This window comes from Schistocerca nitens, chromosome 2 (genome assembly GCF_023898315.1).
Source record: "Schistocerca nitens isolate TAMUIC-IGC-003100 chromosome 2, iqSchNite1.1, whole genome shotgun sequence".
Classification (NCBI taxonomy): domain Eukaryota; kingdom Metazoa; phylum Arthropoda; class Insecta; order Orthoptera; family Acrididae; genus Schistocerca; species Schistocerca nitens.
In genome coordinates, this window is record NC_064615.1 from 1,172,638,538 (window position 1) to 1,172,653,633 (window position 15,096).

Here is a 15,096-nt window from a genome sequence, read left to right on the forward strand (position 1 = left end):
GTGGTGGCTGCCAGTGCTTCCACCGAGAGCGTGATAGGCCAGGACCAAGAAGGAGGATACGCAACCCAAACAGCCGATGCGGAAGCAAGGCAACGCAACAGCGTTCGCCGAAGAGAAGAAAGAAGCGTCGACTGACTTCTGCTGACGATAGCCATAGTCCCGAGGGGACAGTGGACGACAACGACAGTATCGACCTGAGACCTGTGGATTCAACAGATACCGAGATGACGATGCAGGAATTACACAGCGACGATAACTTGAACTCTGGTGACGGGAAGGCAGAAGTGGAAATGACAATTGTCCAACATCAGAGCGGTGACGACGTTGCCTCCCATCCTTCGACCAGTTCCGGAAATATGCTGGGGGACTGGGCGCAAGAAATGGACCAACAGGAACAGAATGAAAATACGAACGCGACGATTGAGGCTAGTCCTGGCCATAGGCCGGGAGGGGTCGGGAAATGTTGAACAACTTAGTGTGATGAGGAGCGCCGGGGGTGCAGATAGACGTTAATGACACCGCCCTACAACTGCTGAACACACGCCAGGCGTACCGCATTGCCACGATAAACATTAATGGCATTCGGACACCGCTTAAAATTCAAATGCTGAAAGATATGTTACGCGCTGCGGACGTGGATATTGTACTCCTACAAGAAGTGCGTTTCACATCGCCGCCAGAGTTCTACGGCTACGAGGCACATTATTCAGTGCACGATGAAAGTGGATGCGGTGTGGCGATTCTCACCAGCGAAGGAATAGGACTGGAGGACGTCAGGTCTCTCTCTTCGGCACGTGACATAGCGATCACTGTCGACGGCGTTCGTTTCATCAATTTATACGCGCCATCTGGCTCCACAAAACGCAGAGAAAGGGCTACCTTTTACACCGAAGAGATAGCACCGTTGTTCGCTGGACGCTATGATAACTATATAGTGGGCGGCGACTTTAATTGTGTCGTCGACAAAAAGGACCAAGTACCTCATTATGTGCCATGCATGGAACTGCGTTCGTTGATTACCGAAATGGCGCTTCTGGATACCTGGGAACTGCAGCATGGCGACAGACCGGGTTATACGTTTGTAACGGGCCACTCGGCGAGTAGACTTGATAGAGTGTATGTGACACGAGCTCTACGGATGGCGATACTGGATGCCGAAATCTGGCCAGCGGCTTTTACGGATCATATGGCGTACGTCTGTATGATTTCTCTAACGCGTCAGAAGATAAGGGGGAGTAAGGGTCACTGGAAAATGAATTGTGCACTTTCACGTGACACTGAATGTCGCCGGACGATAGAGGCGGCCTGGGAGACCTGCGTTCGCCGCCAACGAGCATACACCTCGATTCTCCAGTGGTGGATTAAATGCGCAAAACCAACGTTACGGAGAACGTTGATACGATACGAGCAGGACAAATCGCAGTGGAACCGCACGACGGCTGATTTTTATTTTACAGCCCTGAGGGAGCTGATGACCCAACAACCATCGCCGGAAAGGCACACGGCCATGCGCAGGATAAAAGCCAAGTTATTACAGCTGACGAGACTAAGAATGGAAGGTATAATGGTCCGGGCGAGATTGGCGGACACAGTTGCTGCCGAAACCCCCTCCATGCACCAAATAGTACGTGAACGCCAACGACGACGCAGGACATTGATCAGGGAACTAATCTCTGAAACTGGCCAGCGAGTTGTGCACCAGCGTGATATTCCGCATGTGTTTACTGACTATTTCCGCCAGTTATATGGACCTGTACAAGTGAACCACGAGACACTACATGATGTCATCTCGGAAATGCCAGATAGAGGACCACCACTGGATGCAGAGACTTTCATCACAGCGATAACAGAGGACGAGCTGACGGATGCAATTGCCAGGGGGGCTCCGAACAAGTCCTCAGGACAGGACGGCTTCCCAATTGAATTTTACCGTGCCTTTGCATACCTCATGGGACGGACCTGGATTCGGATGTACAACGAACTCCTGCTACCGCAGACTGAGATACCTGCTGAATTTACGGAGGGTATCATCATCCCAATACCCAAACCACGCGGTGGCAGACATCCAGGAGATTATAGACCACTCACTCTCTTGAACTGCGACTATAAGATTTTCGCGCGCATCCTTGGGGCTCGCCTGCGGTCTTCACTTTCTGATAGACTCCTCATAGATCAAACTTGCCTCGGCGGTAAGAGTAACGTACATACGGCGCTCGGTGACTACCGAGATATCATCGCATTAGCAGCGGCATGCTGAGTGCGTGGGGCACTCGTCGCTATTGACTACGATCATGCGTTCGACAGAGTGGATCATACCTTTTTGCATGCGGTGATGGGCAGATTGGGAATCCCAAAGGCCTTCATTCTAGTGATCATGCGACTGTTACACGGCGTGCGATCAAAGGTCTCAGTGTTATTTCAAGGTCAGTTCGTCAAGGTTGCCCCCTTTCGATATTTTTGTATGCAATGGCTTTGGAACCCTGTCTATATGGTCTCCGAAGACGGTTGGAGGGAGTGCCGTTGCCACAACTGACCTTTCATTGCCGCGATTATGCTGACGATGTGATGCTGGTGGTACGGACAGGCGAAGAAGTACGTACGGCGTTGGCATGGATACAGCGATACGGGATGGCGGCAGGAAGCGTGCTTAATCTACAAAAATCACGCTGCATGAATGTCGGTTACAACCGGGGGAGGAAGGCCCGCTCATGTTAGTTAAGACCATAAAATGCCTAGGTATTACGTTCCTCACGGATGTGCAGCGGACTGCAGCGGATAACTACCGACGCATATTGAAGCTCATGCGGACAATGGTGCTGTTACAGAAATTAAGAGCGTTGGATATGATTCAGAGGGTGACCTATGTTAACGTATACCTAGCACCGAGACTCACTCACGTAGCGCATGTCCTGCCTTTAACACGCACAATGGCATCACGGATGCAAGCAACTTTCGGAACCTACGTGAGTGTGGGACACCTGTTTAAGATCCAATACACAACGCTTACGCTACCACCTGGAGAGGGTAGACTTGGTCTAGTAAACGTATATGAAAAGGCACGGGCGTTATTCGTCAGTACGATTTTCCGACAGTGGCGCGGTCAATTTTGCAATATCTCGGGTGCGTTGGCCGATGTACTAGCGCCCACTTCAATGCTGCCCCCAGTCAATGTGGGCCATATTTCACCGAAGCTGTCACATTTCAAGTCTTTTTTTTTTTTTTTTTTTTAGCTTAGCTATGTCAGAGGTTCCTTCCCAACAACACGACTACCGACGACGCGAGATGTATACCAACTCTTCCTGCGCCGGTGCTCCAGGAATACCCTGGAAAAGAAGTACCCAGACAAGAACTGGCGACAGATATGGCGCGTTATACGGAACGTTTACATCCCAACGTCGGTACGCTCAACATGGTATGTGGTGGTAAATAGGAAGTTCGCAACGAATCAACGGCGGCACGCGATTCATTTGGCAGACACTCCACTATGTTTAGGCTGCGCAACAGTGAACACTGATGAACATCGTTTAGCATGTAGTGGGACGGCTCCAGTGTGGCACTTGGCACAACAGATATTGGCGTTCCTGTTACGCTCCGCCCCTCACACAATTTCATGAGACACACTTTTGTTCCCCTAAGAATCTTATTTTCCGGTCCAAAAAACCAATGCAGTGACATGGGTACGGGGAATGGTGGTAGGCTACGTGTATAACGAATCGGAAAAGGACAAAATTGATTTTTGGCATTTTCTCCTGGATGGACACACGAAGCTGCAACAGCATAAGAAATATGGGCAACACTTCGCTAATTACTTGTGACTTACATTTACCGAGCCGCCGGCCAGATGGGGTGTGACGGGTGAGAGATGAGATAGACGAAGAAGCCGAGATAGACATCGATCACACTTACGGACCCTTAGTTAATTTCGAGAAGACGACCCAGTCTTACACCAACGTCTGGAGAACGAGTCGATAGATGGCTCTCTTGCTCTATCGAACGTCGGGTCGTGAGCAGGTGTCGCCCCCGACACGAATTTCATTTCATTGCTACAGGGGCATGTTTCTTTTGCATTTGTACTATCCGCAATATCTTCATGTCTTTCATTTGGGCATTTTCGGTTTTATTCATTTCCTTATTTACTTAATTTTCTAATTAGGCAGAAAAAAAAAGAAAAAAAAGATGGTAGAGCACCTGCCCGCGAAAGGCAAAGGTCCCGAGTTCGAGTCTCGGTCGGGCACACAGTTTTAATCTGCCAGGAAGTTTCATATCAGCGCACACTCCGCTGCAGAGTGAAAATCTCATTCTGGAAACATCCCCCAGGCTGTGGCTAAGCCATGTCTCCACTATATCCTTTCTTTCAGGAGTGCTAGTTCTTCAAGGTTCGCAGGAGAGCTTCTGTAAAGTTTGGAAGGTAGGAGGCGAGGTACTGGCAGAAGTAAAGCTGTGAGTACCGGGCGTGAGTCGTGCTTCGGTAGCTCAGATGATAGAAAGTTTCAGAGAGAATATTCTCGCCACTTGCAATGAAAACTCTCCCTCACATGGCTTATAATCTGTCTTTCCGATATACGCCGGTGTGCATACAGGTCTTGCTGCAAAAGAGCCTATTTCCTAACTGAATGTGCGTGATGTGCCCGGCCCTAGAGGCCGTGCGGTTCTAGGCGCTACAGTCTGGAACCGAGCGACCGCTATGGTCGCAGGTTCGAATCCTGCCTCGGGCATGGATGTGTGTGATGTCCTTAGGTTAGTTAGGTTTAATTAGCTGTAAGTTCTAGGCGACTGATGACCTCAGAAGTTAAGTCGCATAGTGCTCAGAGCCATTTGAACCATTTTTTGTACGTGATGTGGCTATGTGTTTCTCAGCGGCCGACCAGAAAATGTATGTCTGTCCTCCCTGGCGCTAGTCACGTGTAATTGTTCAGACTCTATCAGTATGGCCATTCTGAACCCGTCACTTCTGGGCCTCAGTGGCAGCCGTAGGGTCCTAGCAACAGTATCACTGAATGATGAACCACACTGCCAGTAGGCCAAGATCCTGCTGCTGTGGAACTCTGAAAAATGGTGGCAGACCCCTGTTCTGTTTGGACGAGGCGCAACACAATAGCCTTTCAAACAATTATGTTTGAGATTTTTCAATAAAAGACTCTCTGTACAGTATTACTTTATTTGCGCAACACATATGGAAATATCTCAACTTCCTGTTTTCAGTCAGGCTGACATTCTAATTAGGTGCATATCCAAGCGCTATGTACACTCCATTGAAATTTTGACATTTGCTAGATTAATAATGTTGCATTCTGAACCTCCAGAGTAAACGTTTTGATAGATTTTCCGTTAAGACCTGCCCGTGAACATTTTTCTTCATTTTAGGGGTTTCACAGATATGCCATCTTCATACAACCAGCGATAAAAGTAAATTGTCTGAGTCTTTAAATTTCGTACGACATCTCCCAGCGTACATTGCGTGTTCTGTATTGCATATCCACGTTTGTTAAGTTAGCAATGTGCTCGCATTATCAAAGATGTTCAAGACATTGGAAATGGAACCGGGAAGCCGTAGTAATCAAATTAGATACAAATTAATTGTGCTATACGAAAAAGGCAGACATTTAATTCTTGATTACTTCCACGGACTATAATCCATTCCGTAATGGTTTTCCGTCACGTTTACAGATCTTTCATGAGGACTGTGTACTACAAACTATTAGCAGTAATCCAGTGTGACCCCACTGTGTCGACAGGTGAAACTGGAGATCGCGGAGCGGACGCGGACGCTGGAGATCGTCGGCTTCAGCGTCTCTCTGGCGGCGCTCCTTCTCTCCCTGGCCATCTTTTGTCGTTTCAGGTGAGTCCTGATCAAATGTGGAAAGCGTTTAACCACTAACTTTTCCATTAACTGCAGGACGTAACGATCATTGCATGTATTGGGTCTCGCGCATGCACTCGTGCATGTGTGTATGTTTGTGTGTTTTGAAAGGGGGTGGGGGTTATAACACTCAGCATCCAAGTTCTTGGGAGCATCTCGAACTATGAGCCTGCGTGTTTCAGACGTCTCTTGCAATAAAGGTACATAACCTTCAAGGAAAAAGATTCCTGTATATTGAAAGTTATCATATTAAAATTTATGATTGTAGTTATTTATTAAATGTTTTCTTTGCTGGCAGAAAATGACTGTTGAAGACTGAAAGTTATTATAAACTTACATGTAGTTTCAACATATGAATTCATAAACTCTAAATACAAAAATTCGACTGCGAGAATGTGTTGCAAAATCTGACTGCAAGAAGGTAACTTGAAATAGCCTCTCTAGTTTCCTATCTATTTAAGCATTCGTAATGGCAAGAATATTGTCTGAAACCAACACTCTGAATCATTAAATTTTGAAAGTGATAAACTGGCCCTGGAAAAAATCAATGTTCCCCTTTTTTCACAATTTAATTTTCGGTTACCTGTTTCACTGCTCTTGTCTCGATAGGGCGTCCTACTTGCTGACCTACAACTAACTAGTGAGACACCCCTGGTGAAAAAAAGAGCTAATACACAAATGTTACTGTTCTTGAGTGGAAAAACGTAAGTATTCCTAAAATCAAAATTTTCAAAAATGCAAGTCGTAAAAAATGAAATTTAATATTGAGCAGTTATTCGTATCCTCAAATTCAGATAGAAAATCAAACATGGCTTTTTATCTTTCCATATACTCAATTCTCTGGATGTCTGAACCAAGAATGCGTAATTACAAGCCGCTGCCATAAAGGACAAACTCTAAAATTACTTACCTTAATGAAATCCGTGAACAATTTTTGATGTTGCTGAGCAAGACTCATGCAATGAATTTAAATGAAAAATGGCCATAAATTAAGAAAAATATTGGCTCCCCACGAACTGCCAGTTGTAATATCACCATCTCGTAAAAGAAGATCTTTTTCTAGATGGTGATATCACATCTTGCGTTTCGTGTGGCCAGTTTTTATGGCCAGTTTTTAGCTTGATGTCCTACAGTATTTGTTAATGACATTAACTCAATCACTTGAAAATGGCGTAAAAGGCCGAAACCTGGGTCGTAATTAATTAAACAAGAAGGCAAACAAATGGTGGGTGGTCGGTTCATTTGAAAATTAATTAAGTCCTTTTCTATTATTCGTTAATATAGCCATTGTAAAATATTGTTCTCAAAATGCTTAAATATCTTTCCTCATCTCAAGTAATTAATCGGTAAATAAACATGTTTCACTTCCCGAGAAGATAACTGCAACCATACCACTCGGCCTATGCCGTAATGCCACTCACGACACTTCACTGCCGACGACTGTCTCTCCTCATCTCCCTATTAACAGAGCGCATAATCTCCCATGCATCTTGCAATGCAGAGATTTTCCAAGCAAGCCTCCAGCTCACGCAGAACCTCTGACGACAGTGCTGGTTTATAATTTCAAATAGTACAATGGCGCTTACGCGCACATGACTCTAGATAATACAGAAATGCCCTTGAAATTATCTACAGTCCCCTACCACTATGTGTCGAAAATACGCTCACTCAGACTTCACCCTAGTTATACACAGATAGCTCGTGAGAAACTTCCAGCTGACTGTATCTTAAGGATTTTCACAAGCTGGACTCTCATATACATTTAATGATCAGGGAAAGATTCTGAAGGCCAGGCCTGGAGAAGTTATGCATAAGGACCTTTCCTGACGAATGGCCAGGGCGTTACCAAGACTGTCTTCAGTCTTTGAACTGACGTAGTTATACCTAATTCGATAAAGGTATTGTGGTGTCACCGCCAGACACCACACTTGCTAGGTGGTAGCCTTTTAATCGGCCGCGGTCCGTTAGTATACGTCGGACCCGCGTGTCGCCACTATCAGTGATTGCAGACCGAGCGCCGCCACACGGCAGGTCTAGAGAGACTTCCTAGCACTCGCCCCAGTTGTACAACCGACTTTGCTAGCGATGATTCACTGACAAAACACGTTCTCATTTGCCGAGACGATAGTTAGCATAGCCCTCAGCTACGTCATTTGCTACGACCTAGCAAGGCGCCATTATCAGTTGCTATTGATATAGTAAAGAATGTACAGACAAGAGCTACGCTCAACATTAATGGATTAAAGTATTCCACCAGCTACATCCTTCTTTTCTAGTCTAAATTCCTTGTCCTGTTCCAGACCTCACGCCAGCCTGCGTGAGCTAAAACGCGTGCCTTTCGGCTTCCTCTTACATTAGTGGGTTGGCCCTCTTGCCAATACACAACAGGTATTCTAGCCACAATCGACTTTTTGTTTGCGTTGTTCGTTTATTCTCACACCAAAAGGATGCAAAGTAAGCGTATTGTGCAAGGGGTGAGAATAGAAAAGTTTTCCCACACTAATTTCCAATTCAATTGGTTCAATTGGCTCTGAGCACTATGGGACTTAACTTCTAAGGTCATCAGTCCCCTAGAACTTAGAACTACTTAAACCTAACTAACCTAAGGACGTCACACACATCCATGCCCGAGGCAGGATTCGAAACTGCGACTTGGAGCGGTCGCGCGGTTCCAGACTGTAGCGCCTTTAACCGCTTGGCCACCACGGCCGGCACTAATTTCCTACCTGAACTGATTTTTCCTTCTCATGCACTATTAGTCGTGTATTGAAAAGGAATGTTATTCTCATTTGCATGCTTGATGACTGCTTTAGAAGGATCATAGACTAGCAACGAACTTAAATACGTGTGTATGAATGCATGGTTTCGCGGCGATATGAATTAATGAAATTTTTTCGGGCTTCCAGCCGAGTCAGGTGGTTAAAATCCCACGAGCTTTCGACCGAGCTTACCTCAGTCATTGTCAAGTGGTAAGACTGACTGCTGTGTCGCAGTGGCCGCGTCGTTATATAGCCGCACTGCAGGCTGTGACGTCCCTAGTGCTCTCTTCCTCGCCATATATGGTAATATTTTCATCCCGCGTCTATCGCGCCCGTTTCAACCTCGCCACGGCCGGGTCCCAGGTTGTGCTGAGGTGCAAACCGCTGTCCTTGTTGATAGCGTTTTCTGAGGTTTTTATTTCAATAGCTTCCTTTATGACGCTATCCCAAAATGTCTTCGTCCTCATAACGAATTCTGTGTCCATTTTCTAAGGCGTGTTCTGCCACGGCTGATTTTTCTGGATAGCGTAGGCGTAAGCAACTCTCGTGTTCCGTCCGGCGTTGCTCCACAGTACGTACTGTGCAAGTACGCACAGAACGACGTCTACTGAAGCGCTGTGCATTATAACAGGATTTGCACCAATAATTATTAAACTCCAGACAATAGCTGTTTAATATAAAATTAAAAAAAAAACCTGAATACATGGCCCATTCTATGGACACCCCTTGAGATTACAAACAGTGGTCCCATCAGGCAAGTACAGTAACTTCAGAAGAAAATTACATACTTAAAAAATATCCTACAGAGAGGTTTACACCGATGGCAATTATTCAGAGAACGGGAGAGGTTCGAGAGTGGTATTGATCATTAATGGCACACGTGCCAATCAGTTAAAGTACACACTAAAGACTGTGTGCACCATCAACCAACGTAAAGTTAGTGATATTGCGAGCCTTAGAGGAACTACCGAACTTGCGAGAAATAAAATGTTGTAATGGCAGATGCAATACACATGGACAGTCGAATTACGCTGGATTCGTTACAAATTCGAGGAAGCATAAATAGTTCATAGGAAAGATCAGAAACAAAATTAGGGAATACCGCCAGAAGAAACGGCATATTAAGTTCGAATGAACGAAAGCATAGGTAATAACTCCTGCGAATGAACAGGAAGACAAGCTTGTCAAATAAGTAACTTGAGAAAACGCAACAGAAAACTACAACAGAATCCCTTCGTCTATGATTAGAAGAATGTTAACATGCTCTCCGAAAGAAAATTAAGAAACACAGTGGTCTGAAACTACAAAAGAGGCGAACGCAAAAGATTTTTTCCGACTGTTCAGTATTGTCTTTCCATAAAGTTACTACGGTCACCTAATCTTACAACAATATTAACTGGGCATGGAAAATTAATGTCTTACTACGACCGTTCAGGCTAATCCCAAGTGCTGCTTGTAGGTGCGTAGAGGGTGATCAAACAGTGGATCATCTGCTATGGGTGTGTCGCGAACTTAATACAGAAAGAGATGCCCTAAGGAAGACTATTACAGAAAAGGGAGGCATCTAGCTCGTCGATAAACCCGTTTTAGTGAAACAATACATGAACGAATTTCACAAATTTTGCAGTTTGGCAACGTTTGCCAGCACATGAACATTTAAGTTGTGTAGTGTCGTATTTTGCAGTTCCACGAGAGACTCTTTTTGTTGTAAATGTTTTTTGTTAACTGAAACGCCGTCTCCATTTTCTGGACTCTTGATCTGACAGATTTCTTTTCATTACAATTTTCTGCAATCCATTCACCCAAATATTTAAATTCTTTTACTCGAGAGATGTAGTTATTACCAATTTTGAGATCAGAAGGTGCATCTTTGACGTCAGTCATAAATTTTGTTTTTTCAAATGAAATTTGTAATCCTATTTTAGCTGCCTGTTCTTGTAATAATTCTAGCTGTTTCTGTGCATCAGTAATGTCTTGTGCGATCAGTGCCATGTCATCAGCAAATGCTAAACAGTGTAAGTCTATGCCCTTATGTCTTGGTCCCAGTCTGTGTGCTGGTGCACCTCCTTTTTCCATTCTCTAACAACTTTTTCAAGAGCACAATTGAAGAGCACTGGGGACAGTACATCCCCTTGCCGTACTCCTGTGTCTATTTCAAATTCTGTGCTCAATTCTCCCATAAATTTTACTTTGGATTTGGTCTCCGTGAGTGTTTCTTTTATGATGTTTGTTGTCTTTTGATCTAGTCCAAATTCTGCTAATACTTCAAAAAGGGATTCTAGGTCTATACTGTCATATGCTTTTTTAAAGTCGACAAACGTGATGACATATTGAAAAAACTGTATAGTTATGAATAGTATTGTTCCCAAATCCTATAGTTACTCCCACATGCTCATCAGGAAATCGTTAATCATAGAATAAAGGCAAATATTAGAAAATGGTAACATAAAATGACTGGCACATCCCTTTTTTTGATTTAAACAACATATATATTACGATAAATATCGAGCAACTAAAAAAATAGTATATTTTCAAGCACAATACTATTTTTAATTATTTTGACTTCTTCATACACGTTCCTATTATTTTTAGTTGTTTAAACATTTACAATTAAACAATATATGTCAAACTAGATAATATAATGGAAGCCAATATCCTTGCCCTTTTTGGGGTTCAGGCTTGTAACGTGAGAAAAGTAAATGTCAAATTACAGCACCATCAGCCGTTTAAATTTCTAGTTTTATTTTACTTCTGCTACCACTTTCAGTTTACATTATTCCAGGTTCATGCCTCTGACCGGCGAATAGGAAGAATCTCATCTTGCACAATGAAATAGGGCCCAGCGTGCAGTCATTCGTATCTGTTGACTTCTTTTTACACAGCAGTTCCTTCGATCATCTCTTGCAGACTGAGCATTAAAAATGTAACGGTTACACCGGTTATTATAGTAACAGCTTTTCAAATTTGCCGTGACGTATCTCGCAGTTACTTTCACCTGTGATCTTACAATGTTAACTGCTTACCTTGACAAATGTATTCCCGAAATTTCATTACGCTACATTATTTTTTGGTGGTGCGATTTTTTCTGCCAGTATATTATGTACAGAGAATAGAAAGAATGAACATTGTATGACTACTTACCCGCAATCTGCACCTGTCTCCCTTTCAGGAACAATGTTCCCTTTCCAGTTTGTGTGCTCCAAATCCATAATCTTTTGTTTAGTCACACTTTCCTTTCACTATTCGAGGTGTCGCTTCTTCCTTCTAAGTTCATGTATAACATCTCTGGACTCGTTCGACAATTCTATCGTAGAAACCATTTTGAAATCTCACAGGCGTTTACTGCATCCTGCTACAGTGCTGCATCACACTTCAATTTCTTTAGTGCTCGAAACTAAGTTTCTGGACTGGGTTCAACAAGGGAAAAGAAATCACTCAAAAAGTCCCATTTCAGACCGAACAGACTCGAAATTGTGTGAAATTTACTACAGTAGTAAGTCACATACCCCCAAAAATTATGTGAAGTCCCATGTATGATCTCAATGCTTCAAATGTAAAATAGAAAAAAAAAAAAAAAAAAAAACATTATTTGCCAGTTGCCATGAGAAGTCCCGTTTTTGATCTCAACACTATCTCAATTTGATCAAGGATATGGTTAGTCATAATTATGTTCATTCTTTTATGATTCTTTCCTTTCTTGTAGGTAGGCGTTCTGATTAAAATATCTTGAATTCCTCAACACCTTATAGATTTTAGGAAACATGCGATGTCTAATAACTCATAATTTATCTTTGTCTTCATACAGTATTGCTGACCCGAAGGCCACTTCTGTAATGAAAATCAGAGGCACTGCTATTTCTCATTTTCATGTAGCTCTGCAAGATATTAAAACCAAAATATACAGTCGAAACTTGTATAGGACCACTCCTATATACAACGCCAAACCCAATCGATAACAACAATATTCTAATTCCTTTGGTCACCAGTACTATAGTACATCAACGAGTTAGGCCTACACATCCTGCACAATAAATCAATAGCCCACACAAAATGCCAGGAATTTAAAAAAACTGAAGTGTGATTGCTTGCCCTGAATTCGACACAGATGAAACAAAAGACTTCAGAGAATACCCGAACAAAATCTCGAACCTTGAAGCCTTGACAACATTATCAAATGAAGTTACTAAATATATAAATAATCCTGATGTCTCTCGTGTTACAAGCAACGGTAGCAGAATGAGACTCGTGAGGAAGATGGGGATTCAACTCCTCAGTTAATCCTTCTACGAGGTTGCAAAAAATGTCCATCCGGAGTCACCAAGTACACTTTGCTAGATACCTTCCAGAAGAGCTATGAGTAGTTACATTACCAAAAATTTCTGTAGTTTTGTACATGGAAGTGAAAAGTATAATGTGTTAAATATTACTGAATCAAACATACTTATGTGAGACACTGGCTTTGAAAGGTTTTATACATCAATTCTAACATGATACATGCAAACGCTAAAATGAAATCAATGACACGTTACAGAGGAAATGTATGAAAGTAGTTAAGGAATGAATGGATTTTGTATCAGTCGTCAAATCGAGCATGTAATATTTTATTCAAAATATTTTATAATTATTCACAGTGACCTTGATCGAACTGCGTGGATTTAGAGCAGTGTACCAGTCGCATCCCTAATGAGCCATAATGAGTTCTAAAACAACAGATGGCAAAAAATGAAAGTTACAGAGAAGTTAAAATTATATTCTGTACCTCGTAACGAAAGCAATATGTCGAGCAGTCACATAACATCCATATTGTTAGCCTGACATCGGCTACCATGTATGCTTATGTTTCGTTCTAAAATATTCAAAACTGTTGTTCATTATATTTAAAAAATTAAAAAATAATTGTAACGTTGCACGCATATAAGGCAAGCATGTTCATGCGCCATCTACAAACATGACTGTCCCCATTTCACAAGTATGAACCTTTCGCAAGATGATGCTGTTGTCTACACGAAGAAGGTAACGTCAGAAGACGTCAACAAAAAGCAGGAATAACTGCGGAAGATTAATGAGTACTGCGGGGTTCGGAAGTTGACGCTCATCGCAGATGAGTGAAGCGCATTGCGAACCACTGCTGTATAACTACGAAATTGACTACGGGTCACTGACAACATTAACTACCGTAAAACACACAGGACTGAAAGAGTAACCATCCGGAAAGACGTAAAGTTGAACGACCACATGAAGTTACCTCTGGGAAACGTAGATGTCATTCATTGTGGAATATTAAGGAAATATAAGCCAGCAACAAAATATATGGCTTACAGAATGCTTGTTGAACCTATTCTTGAGTACTGATTATCAGTCTGGGATCCTCTCCAAGCAGGATTTACAGAAGAGGTAGAGCAGATCCTACGAAGAATGGCGCTTTCCGTCACGGGATTGTTTAATAAGCGCGAGAGCATTACGGATATGCTCAACAAAATCGTGTGGCAGACTCTACAGGAGAGGCATTGTGCATCCCTCACACGGTTACTCTTGAAGTATATTACTTTCTTCCACAGATTTCAGATAATACGTCAGGCGTTCTTCACATAATACTATTTGCAAGTGGAACAGAAGATGGGGATCGATTAATGATACGAGATGTACCCTCCACCAGACAACGTAAGGAGACTTGTGTAGTATTGACGGAGACGCGTAAGCAGGCATGGCAGATGGTGTCAAATGATGAAGATGGGTGTTTGGGGCTTTCTGAGTGTGTACTTTTGTTTCTCTTTATCTCGCACATTTTATTTTATGGTAATTTTGCGTATCGTCATTTCTCTATTTTTCATCATGATGATGACTGATAAGTTTCGAGACCGGTGCACTGCTATAAATCCATCCAATGAGTGCATAGTTGTCAGGATCATCTGCACCATTGGTTGCAGTTGCTGCCGTTCAGTCCATGGACAGCACCTTGTAGCAAGAATGTTCTGTGGCTGCTTTACGATTTTTTCCACTATTTTTCTTTTCAAGATGATTTTTACGCAACTGTTACGTCAACTTACACATCAAATTACTTTTTTCTTCTCTGCATTCGGATATTCAGTGTCCTTTCTCTTTGATTTATATTGGTATTTCTTCATTAGATGGTCTTTCGGTCCATAATGTGTTTGTGGGTTTTCTCTTTACCCAAATTTCTATTTCTTCTAATGTTTTTCTGTTCTTGTTTTCCTAAGTCCACCTTCCAGAACCTGAGATGAAAATGTTCCATATATATATATATATATATATATATATATATATATATATATATATATATATATATATATATATATATATATATGGCTCTCTTTCTTGTTTCAATATTACGATGGTTGTTTGTTAACGAATTACCTTTATTTCTAAATGCTTGCTTAGTCATTTCAATTCTTCTTTTAAAATCCATTATACTTCTTTTGTCATCTGTAACTGAACTTCCCAAGTAGCAATCTTCGT

General features: G+C 42.6%; 1 protein-coding gene across 1 annotated transcript in view; it reads left to right on the forward strand.

Moving 5' to 3' along the window:
• Window positions 1–224: 224 nt before the first annotated feature.
• LOC126235634 (PDF receptor-like) overlaps window positions 225–15,096 on the forward strand; it is a gene marked incomplete at its 3' end in the record, with an annotated part of 118,534 nt that continues 103,662 nt past the window's right edge. Inside the window, exons 1-2 of the mRNA XM_049944346.1 lie at window positions 225–452; window positions 5,736–5,839. Of these exons, the coding sequence (XP_049800303.1) occupies window positions 225–452; window positions 5,736–5,839 (332 nt within the window). The remainder of the gene's footprint in view (window positions 453–5,735; window positions 5,840–15,096) is intronic.